The sequence below is a fragment of the Uloborus diversus genome, chromosome 1 (genome assembly GCF_026930045.1).
Source record: "Uloborus diversus isolate 005 chromosome 1, Udiv.v.3.1, whole genome shotgun sequence".
Taxonomy (NCBI): domain Eukaryota; kingdom Metazoa; phylum Arthropoda; class Arachnida; order Araneae; family Uloboridae; genus Uloborus; species Uloborus diversus.
In genome coordinates this window covers 73,133,583-73,152,610 of record NC_072731.1, presented here as the reverse complement: position 1 = coordinate 73,152,610, position 19,028 = coordinate 73,133,583, and the positions used below count along the sequence as shown (strand labels likewise).

At 33.9% G+C, this 19,028-nt stretch overlaps 1 protein-coding gene and 1 long non-coding RNA gene across 2 annotated transcripts in view; both read left to right on the top strand.

The window, feature by feature from the left end:
* LOC129234646 (uncharacterized) overlaps positions 1-3,269 on the top strand; it is a 116,859-nt gene extending 113,590 nt beyond the window's left edge. The window contains exon 3 of the long non-coding RNA XR_008581558.1: positions 3,132-3,269. This is a non-coding gene — a long non-coding RNA (uncharacterized LOC129234646). The remainder of the gene's footprint in view (positions 1-3,131) is intronic.
* Positions 3,270-3,303: 34 nt separating this feature from the next.
* LOC129226042 (5-hydroxytryptamine receptor 2B-like) lies at positions 3,304-4,797 on the top strand (the record flags this gene model as incomplete). Its single annotated transcript, XM_054860657.1, has 1 exon — positions 3,304-4,797. A coding segment is annotated over one exon (1,122 nt), but the record flags the coding sequence as incomplete, so codon positions are not given.
* Positions 4,798-19,028: the final 14,231 nt, after the last annotated feature.

Sequence of the window (19,028 nt, the reverse complement as noted above, 5' to 3'; positions counted from 1 at the left end):
CCATTTGACGTTCAGATGCGTCTTTCTAACTTTTGAAATTACTTTTACAGCTGGAGTAAAGTTTGGTTTACTGTTTCTGATTTGCAGTAAATTTAAAATAATTAGTATTTAGAATTGGAAGCAATTTATCAATTTCAAAGAATTGGTAATTTTTGACTTACATATTGATAAGTGGTATAGATAAGGTTTTAGATAAAGTATGGAAAAAATAGGAGGAAATTGAAACACTTGTAGTAATTCTTTTAGTACTACGAAAACAACGAAATAAAAAAAATGTTCGTGAGTAATAGTGCCGTGGGCAGGTAAAAGGCAGTTACTGAAAATATTTATTTCTTCTCTGTTTTTAATTTTTGTCATTTATCGTTTATTAGTTTTATTGTACAAGCTTGTTTATTTGGTTTCCGCTGCAAAAAACGCAAAAACAAAAAAGTCTAATTTAAACATTTCCCTGTTATTAGAATTGAATCTAAATCGCGTTTCTTCAAATGTCTCGAAATCTCATTTCTGCAAATACTTCCATTTACATGCTCACGGCAGAATATGTGAATGCAAATTTAGAAGTCAACCTGAAACTTGTAAGACTGATACATTCATTGACTTTATCTCCGAGTCTCTTAAACTGTTGCTTTATAAGTTTCTAAACTGAATAAAGTGCCGTGTAGGAAAAAAGCCTTCAATGGCAAAAAAATCACTTACTGTTAAAGCAGTATGTTGGAGTATTTACGTGCTTTCATGTGCACTTAAAATGTATAAATGTTCTGTTATTTTTACCGATTATTTCAGTAAAAATGAAGAATACAGGTAGATTCGCGCGAGGTGACTTACTTAATTTCTAACCTGATGAAAGCAGAAAAGTATCGTCACGCAGTCTGTGTTTGCTCGTAATTTTGCCTCTTGATATATTTTTTATTGTTTTAACTGCATATGACGTGTGGCAACACGAAAATGCAAATCTGTATCGCATGATTAAAAGTATAAAACGCTTGTCGCGACTTGCAAGCGAGTTGCTTGTTACCATTTTAAGTTTCTTTGCTTACTATTTTGTTAAGTGATATGTATGTGCAATATTTAAAATCTAAACAAAATTAAAGTCACAATTCTATTTTCACGTAGTGTCATTTCAGCTTCGCAATTTGAGGTACCTCAAATGGTCACTACAGGCGTTTAGCTAGCGGATTATTTCATATTTAACAACGCAGTGAATGACGTTTAACTTAGTTGGCAGATCATTACAGGATTTTTTAGGATCATTAAATGTGTTTATTTGTTTGTTTCTTTACTTTACGTTTAGTGGAGCTTTCAATCTCAAGTACCATCACCCCTCCCTCCCCCTTCAAAAAATGACAAACTAATCTGTGATATCTTCAAATAAGTAATTTCATCTAATGCTCAGTCATAGAATTACGCCTACTAGAAAAGTTTCAATTTTTAGTAATGATAAATACATTATATCACCAGTATTCCACACTCCAACTGATTCTTTTATCTGATTTTATTTTCTTTTTATTTCATCGTCAGTTGAAATTTAAAATTCTTTTTATTAGGGTGAGGATATAGTTTCAAACAATATTTTGTTAAGTAAATTATGAACTAAAAAGTAATCATGCAATATTAATAGTAAAAAACTTGAGTGCCTTACTGAAGTGGCAAACTTAAAGTACGCAACGATATAATCTACTGAGAAAATCTTTGAGTAACATTTTAAATTGCTGAATAGATAGGTCATGTACTTTCGATTGAGTAATATTTCTAGAAGTAATTCCATTCTTCTGGTCAGGATTGTCCCAGAAGTAACATAACATATCTTAACGCAAGCAATAGACTAGATTTTGAGGTTGAGTTTTAGTTATGAATTGAAATAATTGTAATCACTATAATAAAAGCTCGTGTTAACCATACATGTTATTAAGTTTTAGACGTACCCATCATCTTCTAAATCCTTGTCTAAAAAATTATATAATTAAAAAAAGTATAACACTCTAACTACAGCTCAGCACCATATGGATGCCTCAGTTACCAAATCGATTAACTCCACTTTAAAAAAAAAATTATCATTTCTGCTTTAATAGTGCTTAATGAAATGTGAATTTATATTAACCCGTAACAGGGGAGGTGAAAAAGTAGGACATAACAGGGGACGTGAGGTCTCAGAGACCTCTCTGCTTTCAGATTTTTTAAAAATCGTGTAATTAAAATACATTTCTGCAACCTACCTAAAGTGCTCTTTGTACTTTTATTAACCCAGGAAAAAAAATATTTTTGAATTCTGAATTAAAATATACCTTTTCCGAGGAAATTTTACTAGAGCCTTAAGATTTTTCAAGAAAATTCACATTCTTCAGTAAATAATTTACTACTCGTAATAAAATTAATCTATTATTTATTAATGATTTTGTTTAATATATACAGAACATTTTAATACCAGAAAATTGATTATATTACGTTACAAGAAAATTTTGACAGTCCTTTAACTATAAGTACTTTGCGTCGTATTTCCAGGAATAATTCTGCCCTTATTGTCCCTAAAACATCATTGCGTATTTTTTGTAAACATATCAAACAACTTTCAACTTCAACTTGAATAGTTTGCATTTTTTCTGCATAACGCGGGTAAGATAAAGGAATCTCTATTTAAACGGTTCGCCATGTCTACTACTGCCAAAAATTGTAACACTGAAGGTGAGGTGCGATCTCACATACCGCTTCTAAAGAATGCAATGAAATTTAAACCAGATGCAATCGCCAAAAGATGCTGATGAGCAAAAGGGGTGTTCAAGGTCACAAAACAAAAAGCTATTGGGAAAAACCATTCAATCGGACTGAAAATAAAATAGGGGATGATCGGACGAACTTTGGGGCGGTCTGTGAGACCGCACCGACCCTGTTATGGGTTAAAGTTTTTGCTCAGTACAGTTCTGACCATGTGATGGCAGAAAATGTAACACGAGGGCCGATTCTCTCCTATGGATAACACTATCTTCTTCATATTTTTTCTCAACTTTTTGTTTTATTGAGTAAATCGATTTGCCAAGTGAGGCATCAGTATGATAAAGCATAATCAATCTATTGATTTGTATTTATTAATAATGTTTAAACTTTTAATATGGCTAAAGTATTTTTTTTCTTTTCAGGTTCATAATTAAAGGAAAGAGATAATGGGTATATGTAAATAAAAAGATTGCGACAAACTTCTTTGACTGATTACTAACATACAACTTCTAAAATATGTAACACGATTTATTTCAGAATCGTGACTTTATAATGATGGAATCAGAATTAGAAGACCATTCTATTACGCTAAATAATGCTCCGTATTTCACAGAACACTCATCGTTTCCAAATGTATCAGATATGATCCACCCTGACACAGTGCATGGAATTCGTTCAATACTAATAGCAATCACCCTCGGGCTATTTATATTGATTACATTCATTGGAAACTTTCTTGTCATATACGCAATAGCAACAGAGAAGAATCTAAAATGCACTGCCAACTGGTTAATTCTATCTCTGGCCGTTGCTGATCTCATGGTTGCACTGTTAGTATTGCCGTTAAGTGCGTATAATGAAATCTATCACCAGGTATGGGTGCTGGGGCCGGAACTTTGCCGAATGTGGACGTCTCTTGACGTTCTATGCTGCACCTCTTCCATCTTACACCTTCTCGCCATTGCCGTGGATCGGTATTGGGCTGTAACTAATGTCGAATACGCTAGGTGTCGCGACCCGAAAAAAATTTATATCCTCATTGCTGGTGTTTGGGCAGGATCTTCTGTCATTTCATTTGCTCCTATGTTTGGGTGGAAAGACCCAGATTTCTTCCGCAGACTTGAAGAAGATAAACGTTGTATGGTGAGCCAAAACGTTATTTACCAAGTATTTGCAACTTGCATGAGCTTCTATATTCCACTTATATTCATTTTGCTTCTGTACTGGAACATATTCAAGCAAGCACGGAAACGAATTCGCAGCAGACCTGGTGCTTCTGCAGTACTGATTGTTGAAAAGAATAAAGACAAACACGGAGAAGCTGATGGTGAAACCCTGCAGCTAGCGACTGAAATTCCAGAAAATGGTGTGACTACAAATCAGGCACCAGTTGGTCGTCTACTCGTGTTGGCAAAGCGTGAGAAGAAAATTGCTAAAGAAACAACCGAAGCAAAAAGAGAACGAAAGGCAGCGAAGACATTAATGGTAATAACTGGTGTCTTCATCGTCTGTTGGCTGCCATTTTTCGTTATGGCTCTTCTCATGTCAGTTTGCGAGGCTTGCGAGCCTAACGAACATGTATTCAGCTTCTTGCTTTGGCTGGGATATGCAAATTCTCTGCTAAACCCATTCATATACACGATATTTAGTCCAGATTTTCGAAATGCATTTAAAAGAATGTTGTGCGGATACCAAACCTCAACCCAAAGGTGCTGATAAGATGTTCTATTGCACAGATCTTTGGTTGCTTGGTTTATAAGGACATTATTCATTCCAATTTTTTCCATGTTAAATAACGTATTTTGCTCATCAATTGTACAAAATATGCTCAAAACTCAAACAATGATTTTCTTTGTATTTTAGACAAACTCGCAGTCAAAGCACATTCTCAAATTTAATATTTTATTTAAGAAATGTAAAATATTTTACTGTAAATACTTTAGTCGTTCAAAAGAAAACTAGCATAAATATGTTGTACCTTATTTTTTAAAAACATTAAAAATCATCGATATTTTTCTACAATGCGAGAAAGAGACAATTGGTTTAAAATTCAATTGTGTCGTTAAAGCAGTTACATAGGACATGAAAAAAAAAAGATAAACAAGAAATAAATTAACATTTTTTTTTATTATTATTTTAGTTTTGTCCATTACATTCCTGCTTAAAAGCCTTTATTAATATTATTCTTGCGTTTACCAGGAACTTGAAGAATACAACTGGGGAATTAGATTCCAATCAATATTAATGCATTTATTTCAAGATATTGTCATACAAAATGAAATATTTGGTATTATGCATTCAATTACAAATAATGAAAAAAAAATTGTAGGGACGTTCCCAATGCTTCGTAATTGATTACCGTTAAAATTGAAAAAAAAAAAACACATTTATTTAAAACCTGTTTTAGATAAAATGCAAAACGTAATACAGATTCGTCTTACTTTTTTTTTCAACCTTCTTCACTAAAAATTATAACTTTTAATCAAAGCGCTTATAAACCACATGAAATCGAAAAGAAGGCTAACTTTTCTGTGTTCTGAATAAAGACCATTATTTAACGTTAAAATTATATTTAAAAGTTCTTAAAAAGTATGTGTTTTTATTCTTAACTTTACATCGTTTGGAGAGAAAAGAATCAGATGCATAAATGTCACTTTATGTTTGCTTTGAAACTTAGTGCACAATTTAATTCTGCCTGTTATTTTTTTTAGAACCGCAATATCAACGATGAAATAAAGTTAAAGTTAGGTATTTTTTTAAAGTATAACAACCATGATCAGAATACATTTTTAAAACATATTATCCAAAAAAAATGTCGTATGAGTCTGCTTAAAATTGACTAAGTCAGAAGATAAAATTATGTACACGGTATAATTGAAAGACATTAAATATTTGTGCTTTTAATGTCTTTAAAATCTTCAGTACAATTATTGAGTGGACATCGTGTTAAAAAGGGCTCAGCACAATGCTCATTCTTGTATTGCATTGATGTGTTTCTTGTTTTAGACAGGATTTTTAAAGTTTTGTTTCAAATTTTTTGTTTGATTTTCTACATATACTTTCCGTGAAATATCATGAATTTTCTCAGAAAGTATTGCAGATTTAACACATAATTATCAAAAGTTTTATTTTTGTTTCAAGCAGACGGAGAGAAAAAATAAATAAATAAATAAAACGAGTGAAAAGTTTAAATCATGTAAGGGATTTCATTTAATAGTCTTTCTAAATCAAGTTGGGTATCACTACCTGTTAGTGACTACCAATAACATATCGTGCCACGAAATATTTTATGTGTATCTGCTGTTTTTTAGGAGCATTATGTTATTAAAAGAAGAATTATTATTTTTTAATTACTGCTGTATTTTAAAAATCTACATTTTATTCATGACATTGTATCATGTTTAGCAATAAAAAGTAAAAAATAAGCAATTAATAAGCGAGGTTGATAAATGTGTGTTTGAGATGACTTCATAAAGCTAATTTTTACTAAAGCATAAATATTTATTTCACTACTTTCGTGTTTATACAGAAGATGTGTTGATAAAGTGTTTCAATACTCTGTTTGTCAATAACTTGTTTTTGAGCTAGATGAAATTATTTTGTATTTAGATTGTACTTTTCAGAATGTGGATTTTGTAAATGTTCAGAAAAAATAAACTACTTTTAATAGATAGAACTTTTTTTACTTGTTATTAACAAACATACACACATGTTGTCTATTGCTTAAAAAGTTTAACTTATCTAAAACAAACTACAAAATAAAGCAATATGGTTGCAATATTTTGCATAAATTGGGGAATCATTATAAGCGTTACGTAGCATTTTCATTCGTCGGAGAGGTTCTTAAAACTCTTTCCAGAGCTTAACTAGAAACAAATGTTTATTATATTCTAATCATAGGTTTCCAATTATTCATTTTTTAGTATCTATCTAAATTATGAATGAACATTTGAACACTATGAAAATACTTTATAATGTCAACTTTATATTTTCATAAATGAATTTGAAAGAAGTTGAACAAATATAGCTGAACAAGTACAGAAACTATTTATAAAAAGGAACGAACAATTTGCTTTAATATTGTTTTAGCATGAAACGTGTGCATATAAAAAAAGTGAAAAATACTTTATCATAGAAAATACTAAACGCATTGCAAACTTTATATTATCCTCCAGTGAACTGCCGTATTTGAGAGATATACTATGAGGTAAACGCTACGAATGTCTGACTTAAGGAGGTCCGGGACAAATTTTGAAGACAAATTTATTAAACAGTTTAGAAGTTTTGAAATTTTTTTGCACTGATTCACAATGTATTTTATGGGAAAAAAACCATAACATAAATATTTAAAAACAAAATTTTTAGTTTCATTTAATTAATTAAAAATCAATGGGGTTGCTTTAAATCACTAAAACTTAAAATATTCTTGGTCATTTTTCATATTTTTTTTCAAAAATTATGCACAAATAATATCTAAGCTTTAATTTTTATTCGGTGATTTTAAAAATATTCATTCAATAGAAAATAAAAAATATTTGAAGAAAATTTTGAAGATATTTTTTTTTTTTAAATCACATTTTTTTGCAGTAAACGTTTTATTCAAATTTACCGAATACAAATTAAAGTAAACTGTTTTAAAAAGATGTGCTCTAAATTTCATTACATTATCTTTGCCCGTTCTTGAGTTATAAGAGTTTAATGCAAAAAATCGGGAAAATTGCATTTTAGAGAAAAACGCGTTTAAAACTGAATATAATATTAATTATATGCATGCAACAAAAATAATTATATCTTTCGCTATAATAAGGATAGAAACAAGATTCAATTACTCTTTTAACAGAAAAAAAAGGAGACTTTTTTTTAATGATGAAAAAAAATTACAAAATTTGACGATTTTTGTGTCTTGAACCCCTTACGATTTTGAGTCCCATCCTCTGAACCTACTTTTAGTCGACATTGGATCTTTTCTAACATCAGTAGCAGTCTGCTCATTCGCTGTTTGCATCAGAAAGATGCGTACGAATAGTACATTTTGTCTTTCTTTTTTTTTTTTACCAAACGCAAATAGTTTAGTCAAAATAGTGATAGTTTTATTAATTTTATTTTAATGTAAATTTCATTTTTTCTATTACTTATTTGTTTATTTATTTTATTTTATTTATTTATTTTTTAATTTTATTCTGTTTTTGAGTTGTAAGGCAGATTGTTTCCGTGTTTTAAAACAGAAATTTTTGCCACAAATAACAACGTAGTAATTCTTAGCTACTTACAACAAAATATTGACATTTAACCTTTTGAAAATACATAATTTACAATAGTATATCTGCGAATCATGCGCGACCATTCAAGTTAGTAAAGATATCGTGCCCGGTGGAATGTCCATAATTATAATTTTCAAACCCTACACCATTCCAAGGTTCTCTATACCAGGATTTACACGTGGTTTAACTGTTTGGATGGGGCTCTGAAGACACCTGTATTTTGATCCCGAGCAAAATCCTAGTCACCCCTGACCCAGCAAACCATAAGCATTGATTCGGACTGAGAACTTTAAGGACTACCACAATTTTAACGCGCCATTACCAAAAACGGCGGATCTTTTAACCGGCTTCCATTGAAACCGGAACCCTCTAGACACAAACGGCCTGTTTGCTGAGTTCAGAAAGTAGCCAAAAGGCCGCCACTGGCTAAGTGTACCTGCAGACAGAAAATAAACTAGTCATCGAACAAGAAATCCTGAAAAATACAATTTAACTCATGATAATTCCAATTTTTAAAAATCAATTAATTTCACTAGGCCGTGCTGCCCTTTGCATGTAGGTAATTTTAAACTAAAGAAATTGCAGCCAAATTCATAATTGGGAGGCAAAAATAAAACACTGAAATATAAAAGTTTTATTATTAACAAAAAAGTCGTCCGTCAAGGTATGACGGATTAAAATCGCTTCTACTCTTCTACATTTGAACGAAGCAATTGCCTGCTTGGTGATATTTGAAATTTTGACCATAACTCCAGTAGATTAGCCCTAAACTCCGGTGGATGCCGTTAATTTTAAACCACTTTTTTGATTCTTCATTCCCCTAAAATGACTATCTTACCAGTAAAACAGTTAAGTTTTCGGACCGAGTTCATCCTTGCCACAATAAAGCCTTTCCCTGCATGTTAAACATTACCCAAACATATGATCAAATTCTCAAGCCGTGGCACGAGTTTCATTGCTGAAACTCGCGTGTTACTCGATCATTGACTACTATTTAAATGAGGATATTGACGCTGTTAATACTTAAAAAAAGATATCAAGAAAGAAACTAAGAACTATATTCGTTCTTTATTTTTTTCCTAATAATTACAGTTCTTTCTTCAAAATTACATCGATAATATCTTATATAATTTTACTTTCGTAAGGAGGACAGAGTGGACACCCACATCTTGTATATAATACAGGGTGTGTAGTCGTAGTTCAATAATAGTGCTCTCTTTAAAAAAAATTAAGAATTATATAAGTTAGAAAAGAAGCGTTCAATTAATTCGTCTTTAAACCTGTCATAGTTAAAGATCTCATTTTTTTTAGATTTTCTTCAAATTTATTTCTTTAACGTTTATTATAGGTGAAATTTTACTACTTAATATCTATGTTATAATTTTAGTTTATGTGTAAATATTTACCAATACTAAAAAATATCAGCCCTATTTACGATCTAATGCAAAACTAAAAATGACAAAAATATTAAATAGCTAATGATAAAGGCATATTTTTCAAATGTTATTGCTTCAGTATTTCACGTTTTCAAATAAAATGGCACAACTGGAGTAGCACAACTGGATTCAATTCAGTCTGCATAAAAAATTTCAACATTTTGCGGCCTACCGTTTACGAGTTATGCAAGATACATAGGGGAAGAGAGGGCACATTTGAAAAAATTTTATTCTATTGATTTCTCAAAAACTATTCTCATCCTCTCAGAGTTAAAACTTCCTCATAGTTTAATAATACTTTCTATATGTCCTGGATTTTTTTCAGATTAAAAAAAATATTTCTTAATTTTATGGAATTAAAAAAAAAAGAGAGAAAGAAAAAAAAATTAAAACATGTCTTCAATTTTTCATATGTGCCCCTATAGGGAGGTACATATGAACATGATTACAAAATGCAGGACAAGCTTCGTATTTCAACAAAAAAAAACCTCTTTAATACAAAACATATACGCATGTACCAATTACTATTTCAGTTTAAATTTTACAGTAACTGTCAATAAGGTTTTTTTTTTTTTAACTATAAAACTCTGCTCCTTCCCAAATTTTTGAGTTTCGTAGCATGTTCTGATCACTGGATCGACAGGGAAAAAAACTTTCAAGAATAATTAATGGACAGCGTATTTTATTACATAAAGTTTTTACTTGTTAGCGGAGGGTGGCCCAAAGCGGGTAGGTTTTCGAAGAACGCTGGAAAATAGTAGTTTTTGGATTTTTATCGCAACAATTTCGGTTTTATTTCCTAGCAGGGTTCGTGAACTTCAATGTAAAAAGTAATTTTCGTAATTATTTCAAACCCAATATTTATTTATTATCAAAGTTTACAAACATTTGAAAAACCCGCTTTGATCTACCAAGGAGCATCTTACTCAACTTTTTATACTCTACTCAGAAATGTATAATGCAAAAAGGTTGATGAACAAAATTTCACTTGGTAAGAGCAGATAGGATGCTGCAATACTGCAAATCATTTCAAAACAAAAATTGCAAACTCTGTTTATGGCTTTTTTTTTTGTTGTTGATAAATTAGTGTCCTTTACTTAACAGGTATGTGCTCCTTATGTACAACCAAATAAAAAATGTGATGGATGACTCTGTCAATTAGTTTTATCAACAGCGACAAGGACCATTTAGACTCAAAGTGCCTTATATATTAATGAAACTTTTTTTATCTCGCACTAATTGAAGTAAAGAGCGCAAACGGAAATATAAGTGAAATATGAAGTCATTTAAATACATATGTGCGTGAAATTACTTCGGAATTCCATATGTTCTTTATCTTATAGAGAGAACAAAAATCCCCATTTAATGTAATGGGCAATATAAGGCAAATGTAATGCTTAAACTCTTAAAAGAAACTACCACGATTATTTAGAAATAAAAACGTAAAAGACAGTCATTCCCCTATTGATTTATTCCCATTAATTGGAAATAGTTATCAAAAGAATGTTTAAATAGCTTCCACTTAGAAAACACATGCAATTTCTATTGGTTACCAATATTTCACTTTGTGACTTCTTTAATTTTACGCATGAAATGAAAACAATTTATTTTAAATCTATAAATTAATTTAAAGCCCATTCTGTGAGAGATTTTTAATTTGAAGCTTAAGAATGGTTCATTAAGTTTTAACTTAATAAGTAATACTTTTTAACAATATTTAAAGTGATACGTACAAATGACATCCTTTAAAACGATGGCATTAAAGATTTCTCAACAATCATTTTGATTTAAGGCAGATTTTTTTTGCATTTACAATACTTTCTTTACAGTATTGTAGAAAGTAAAAATTACTATTCCAAACAGAAACTACGCTTTTTTCCGATAAAATTTAAGTTAATTAATAGAAAATTAAGGAAAATATAAACTATTGCAATAAACTTATATTTTCAGGTACAGTTGAAACTCTGTCGACATTGTTTCGGACACATTATGTCCTTTTGTACTTATTGTTTGTTTTTCTATCCAGGGTGTTAAAAGCATAAAAAGCGAATGAGTAGATTTGCGAAAACAACATAAAGGAAAAAAAAATGGTCACGGTAAATTCATTGTTTGCTAGACTAGAGGGCATTTTTGAGCCTACTTTTTAAAATCATGAAATTTTTGGCCTATCTCTCATTGCTTAATATATTCGTCAGAAAGTATCCCTGCATCCAACTGTTTTATGAATTAACAAATAACAACGAATGGGAATACGAAACGAATGGGGGGTTGTTTAAATGGAAACATACGGTTAATGGAAACAATCTCTTTTGAAACACATGTCAGGTGATTCGTGAAACTAATCTGTTGGTGAGTGAAGTCTAGGCAACATATAGACATTCCAAGAGTTCAGTACGCTAACGAGCATTTGGAAGCGGTGTCACATCGTTTGAGGATGACACTGAAAAAGTTGTTTTTTAAAGTTTATTCTATTCTATTCTATTCTAGAGTCACAACTGACTTCAACTGTATTTATGTCGAGGACTGCATACTAAGTGCCTTGCCTCCATTATTTTTATATACCGATAGATGGCAGCACCATCACCGGATCGAACAGTTAGTGAGAATTTTGAACTAGTCCAGGAGCTAATAGCTACCTAGTACTAGCACCTCCAGAGGTATCGTTTCACTTGGAGGACATTGAGACCACGAGCATATTTAACGTCGCCCAGTCCCCTTTAATGACGACGGTGGGTCTTCGACCAGCGAGGATCGAACCCGAGGCCCTCCGGTCCCGAGTCCAATGCCTTACCGATCAGGCTACCACGGCCTTTTTAAAGTTTAATGAACGTAAATTTTTCCCTCCAGCAGGTCTAGAAATGCAACGTGACTGATTTTAACTTGTTTTGATTTTAACCAGTTTTACTTGTCACGGTGAAGGCTACTAAAAACATTTACTTACGAATTTCATTTCATATGTAATTTTTGGTATGCAACTTAGATATTTTTACATATCCCATATATCGCCTCAGAGCTACAGTAAGACATCTAATCCCAAGACTAACACTAAGATATCCTACTGTTGCTCTAAAGCGACGATATGATGTACTATGGGATGAATAAAAACATCTAAGTGTTTCATTCTTGCTATTTTTAGATGATTTAATTTCAATGTTGATTTTTTTTTTTTTTTTTGGATAAATATTTTGCGCAAATATTGGAGAACAATTTTTTGTTCATGCTTTTTTTGTTTTAAATCATTTTTGACTACTTTTGTAGGATTCAGCTGGTCGCATGCAAATTGAATACTGTTTGGGCACAACTTTTTAATTTCAACGTAAATAGATTTTTTGTAACTATTTTGCACGAATTTGGAGAACGATTTTTTTTTCATGATTTTTCTGTTTTAAATGATTTTTTAATACTTTTGTAGGATTCAGCTGGTCGCATGCAAATTGAATACTGTTTGGGCACAACCTTTAATGCTTTTGTATATTACGATGCTCACAAAACTTCTCGAGTAAAGAAATACTCCTAATTTAAATTTACTCCTGGTCTATGGGGTAGAAAAAAACACTAGCGTAAATATAAAGATAAATTCATTTAATAGCAGTTGCTATTCGTTTTTTCGAATTGACTTCTTTAAAACAAATTCAGATTAATGTTTTTTGTCTTAAACAATGGCGAACTTTTAAGACAGCATTATCTCTTAAAAGTAGTAAATGACACTTTACGTGTTGTATATCAACTAATTATCATCAAAAACAATTTTTTGCAGCTATTAGAATAGGATATGAAAACCTTTTGCTTTCTCGCTCCACCTTTTTGAGCTGTGTGTCTAATAATTACTTTAATCATACTAAGTTGAAACCTAAATATAATATTTGAAATACGTGAAATACACCGCCAACTCAGTCATTTCCAGCCGAGGACTGCAGTTTCGTGCTTATTAGCACTCATCAGCCCGGCATAGGAAAGTGCCTGAGCTGGAGATGGAAAACCTCTTAAGGATGCCAAGAGTGTGAAACAAACTGGTAGCTAATATAGAATTAGCAGACCAGACGAGTGACCGAACCATTGCTTCGGTCACTCGTCTGGTCTGCTAATTCTATATTAGCTACCAGTTTGTTTCACACTCTTGGCATCCTTAAGAGGTTTTCCATCTCCAGCTCAGGCACTTTCCTATGCCGGGCTGATGAGTGCTAATAAGCACGAAACTGCAGTCCTTGGCTGGAAATGACTGAGTTGGCGGTGTATTTCACGTATTTCTGCTTTAGCCCTGGCTAATGGGCGGTAATTAACTGAATATACCTTGCCTCCTGTTCAATCTTCGAGTTGAACCGAACCATTGCTTCGGTCACTCGTCTGGTCTGCTAATTCTATATTAGCTACCAGTTTGTTTCGCACTCTTGGCTTCCTTAAGAGGTTTTCCATCTCCAGCTCAGTCACTTTCCTATGCCGGGCTGATGAGTGCTAATAAGCACGAAACTGCAGTCCTTGGCTGGAAATGACTGAGTTGGCGGTGTATTTCACGTATTTCTGCTTTAGCCCTGGCTAATGGGCGGTAATTAACTGAATATACCTTGCCTCGCGTTCAATCTTCGAGTTGAACCGAACTATTGCTTCGGTCACTCGTCTGGTCTGCTAATTCTATATTAGCTACCAGTTTGTTTCGCACTCTTGGCTTCCTTAAGAGGTTTTCCATCTCCAGCTCAGTCACTTTCCTATGCCGGGCTGATGAGTGCTAATAAGCACGAAACTGCAGTCCTTGGCTGGAAATGACTGAGTTGGCGGTGTATTTCACGTATTTCTGCTTTAGCCCTGGCTAATGGGCGGTAATTAACTGAATATACCTTGCCTCCTGTTCAATCTTCGAGTTGAACCGAACCATTGCTTCGGTCACTCGTCTGGTCTGCTAATTCTATATTAGCTACCAGTTTGTTTCGCACTCTTGGCTTCCTTAAGAGGTTTTCCATCTCCAGCTCAGTCACTTTCCTATGCCGGGCTGATGAGTGCTAATAAGCACGAAACTGCAGTCCTTGGCTGGAAATGACTGAGTTGGCGGTGTATTTCACGTATTTCTGCTTTAGCCCTGGCTAATGGGCGGTAATTAACTGAATATACCTTGCCTCGCGTTCAATCTTCGAGTTGAACCGAACTATTGCTTCGGTCACTCGTCTGGTCTGCTAATTCTATATTAGCTACCAGTTTGTTTCGCACTCTTGGCTTCCTTAAGAGGTTTTCCATCTCCAGCTCAGTCACTTTCCTATGCCGGGCTGATGAGTGCTAATAAGCACGAAACTGCAGTCCTTGGCTGGAAATGACTGAGTTGGCGGTGTATTTCACGTATTTCTGCTTTAGCCCTGGCTAATGGGCGGTAATTAACTGAATATACCTTGCCTCCTGTTCAATCTTCGAGTTGAACCGAACCATTGCTTCGGTCACTCGTCTGGTCTGCTAATTCTATATTAGCTACCAGTTTGTTTCGCACTCTTGGCTTCCTTAAGAGGTTTTCCATCTCCAGCTCAGTCACTTTCCTATGCCGGGCTGATGAGTGCTAATAAGCACGAAACTGCAGTCCTTGGCTGGAAATGACTGAGTTGGCGGTGTATTTCACGTATTTCTGCTTTAGCCCTGGCTAATGGGCGGTAATTAACTGAATATACCTTGCCTCGCGTTCAATCTTCGAGTTGAACCGAACTATTGCTTCGGTCACTCGTCTGGTCTGCTAATTCTATATTAGCTACCAGTTTGTTTCGCACTCTTGGCTTCCTTAAGAGGTTTTCCATCTCCAGCTCAGTCACTTTCCTATGCCGGGCTGATGAGTGCTAAAAAGCACGAAACTGCAGTCCTTGGCTGGAAATGACTGAGTTGGCGGTGTATTTCACGTATTTATGCTTTAGCCCTGGCTAATGGGCGGTAATTAACTGAATATACCTTGCCTCCTGTTCAATCTTCGAGTTGAACCGAACCATTGCTTCGGTCACTCGTCTGGTCTGCTAATTCTATATTAGCTACCAGTTTGTTTCGCACTCTTGGCTTCCTTAAGAGGTTTTCCATCTCCAGCTCAGTCACTTTCCAATGCCGGGCTGATGAGTGCTAATAAGCACGAAACTGCAGTCCTCGGCTGGAAATGACTGAGTTGGCGGCGTATTTCACGTATTTCTGTTTTAGCCCTGGCTAATGGGCGGTAATTTACTGAATATACCTTGCCTCGCGTTCAATCTTCGAGTTGAACCGAACCATTGCTTCGGTCACTCGTCTGGTCTGCTAATTCTATATTAGCTACCAGTTTGTTTCGCACTCTTGGCTTCCTTAAGAGGTTTTCCATCTCCAGCTCAGTCACTTTCCTATGCCGGGCTGATGAGTGCTAATAAGCACGAAACTGCAGTCCTCGGCTGGAAATGACTGAGTCGGTGGTGTATTTCACGTATTTCTGCTTTAGCCCTGGCTAATGGGCGGTAATTTACTGAATAAATATAATATTTATTAATACCTTCGTTAAGCCTGTGGTAAAGGTCATCGTTTTTAAGAAAGAAAGAAAATGGAATGATTTTTCAATATAAACTGACATTTATGTTTGTGTTTAAATATACTACCTCAGATTATCCGAATTCGGAAAGGTATGTTACTGAAAATGGTCGCAGTAAACAAAAAAAAAATTTGCTTTTTGTTAAAAAAAAAAAAAAAAAAAAAAAAAACTTAACATCTTACCCCTGACAAATTCAAAGAATGACTTTAAGTTGTCTTTTAGTTTTGCCACTTACTGTAAAAGTTAGTTATTTTACTCCTCTTAACTAGCGATTGCTAGTAAAACAAGAAATATGAAAATATTTGTAATTATTGAAAAATGGTTATCAAGAATTACCAAAAATTTTGCCTCAACCTTTATTTTTTCAGTCTAAATGCATCAATTTCAATTGCGGATATTCGATCAAGAATAAATTGAGCTGCAACCAACAAACTCGGCAGGAATGTAGTTTGGTAACAGATGATTTAAATTTCGTCGCCAGTGTCGAAAGAGTAAGCGCGCTATGCGCATATAAGATGAGCAGATAAGTACAATTGAAAGTGTGAAAACTTGTGTCAGAGGGCACTTCAAACGAAATTGTAGAGTTTTAAGGACGCTATTGTGACTCGGACGACCTTTTAGAGGTATGCGAACAATTGTTGGACTCTTTAAAGGGACGTATAGTAGATCTCAGAGAAGCAGGTTGGTTATACATGCGTATCTGCCGCCACCTCGGTCGGAGTGATATGGTAGTAGCTTAGTGTTGGAAAAATAAATGAATCACTCCATTGCAGTTGGTTAAAGCATTCTAGAAACAGAAATGAGCGCAAAGATCGCACATCATAAAAGCGGCCTCTACCTTATCAGCAAGGTCGCTAACATTAGTTCCATGCGTAAAACACTTTCCAAGAAACTGATAGTATCAAGAAAAATCAATCCTGAGTAGACTGAAAGGCGCTGGTATCTCAAACCGGCATCCATTGAAATGGATTGGATTTTCATCAATTGGATTTTGCTGCACTTGATTGTTTGGGTTGTGACAGACAGGAGGCATGTTATCTTCAACGATGAATCCCGATTTAGTCCCTGTATTCATTGGTAACATATTGGACTCGAGATTATACCGTGTTTTTTCATGTATAGCTTCTAGATGAGGCTATACAACTTTCGGTTTTGTAACCTTTATTGTGTCATACATTTTTAATAAAACAATATTTTGTTCTGAGTTTGTAATGATTTCTTTATCTTGTCCTAGGCTATACCCATTTTGAATTTCGTGAAGATCGCTCGTTTCCTTCTGGGTTAATGTATTTTTTTTCCTTTTTTGTAACAGAGTGTATTTCAACTTCTGTACACAGTTCTGTTTCGCGAATTAATCACCCCCAATGTTTCTGATTTTGAGCTGAAAGTTTGATTTTAAGTTCACGCATTAGAAAAAACAGAATGCGACTTAAAAATAGCGGTAAAAAATGGTTGCTTGTTACTCCAAAGTCTAAAGCGCCGTCTATCGTCATTTTTTAAACTACATCTTCACAACTGATTTTCAAGAAAATACTAATAAAAAGAATAATTTGAGTGAAAACTACAAACGAATCGACCTTTTTTTTCCGTTTTATATGATCATTTGAAATTTTAGACCCTCAATTTTAATGGCGCCTATCTCCTTCGGAAGACGTTTAGAACCTTTATTTTTGCCATTATATTTTTTGTCCTGATTTGTACTATCAACCCTTAAAGATTTGCCCGCGAGTTTAGAAACACCCTGTATAGGGTGTTCCAAAGAGACCGAAACTCTGCACAGCTCGATTCCTCGTTGGGAGTACATAAAATCTTCAAAAAGAAACTTCATGTAAGGTTCATAGTTAACGAGAAAAATAAGAAAAACAAATACGTGTAATGACGTTTTAAATATTATCGTCTGGAAAGATATGCAAATAATGTTTTTGATATGTCCAATAAAGTGTTTGTATCCTTGCAGTGACGCCATACTTTGTTTTTCATATTTTTCTAGTAAACTATGGATCGTACGAGAACGCTTTTTCGGGCAGTTTTTATGTACTCCCAATAAGGATTCTAGCTGTGCATAGTTTATGTGGTCGTTTTTTAACATCCTGTATAAGTCACAATTGCAAATAGAGAGCGAACTAATAAACTGATTCGAAGAGTCAGGCGAATCACCGTTCTGAATGCTTGATGCGCTGAGCAGTTCTTAAGATTCTGGTCAAGAAACTATTATTGACTTCGGATCTCAAAAAGTTTGTTCTAAGTTTAGTCTAAGTAGGGCCCAGGTAGCCCGATCGGTAGAGTGTCGAATTGGGGCCGGAGGGTCCTGAGTTCGAACCTCGATGGTCGGACATCCACCGTCGTCATTTAAGGGGACTGGGCGCCGTTAAATATGCTCGTGGTCTCAATGTCCTCCAAGTGAAACGATACCTCTGGGGGTGCTAGCACCAGATAGCTATTAGCTCCTGGACTAGCTCTAAATTCTCATTAACTGTACGATCCGGTGATGGTGCTGCCATCTATCGGTATAAAAAAATAATGGAGGCAAGGCACTTAGTATGCAGTCCTCGACATAAATACAGTTGCAGTCAGTTGTGACTCGGAATCGGTTAGTCTAAGTCTAAGCCAAGGATGACATTAAAAGAGATGGGTGCAAAAATGTTTACGATACGTTCGTTCAACGAATGACTTAAAAAGTTGCAAATTCATGGGGACTAGGATGAACGATAGTTTTGTGTAGAGGAAAGTTCAGCTAGGCTCTGCCGCTGCTGTTATTTTTCTTATGGCAGAAAAGATATTACTTTTTGGTACACCTTCGCGCATATTTTTATTTATGGTGGAAGGGTTGCAGTTAATGCTGAAACGAAAAGAAAATAGCCATTACAGTCAATCATTTCATGTAGAAAATTTTCCCAGTATCCATTCTTAAATTGTCATGCTCATTAAAGAAAACTGTCTGCAATGGAGAATCGTTCAGATTTTTAAAATCCGAAATAATCGATTGGTTAATATGCAAAGAAAGGCTTTTAAAATCTTTCACGTTTCATGAACGGAGAACACAAAATATTTGTTTCAGACTTATTTTGGAGATTATGGAGTTGTATAAAAACTGTAACAAAAGTCTACATC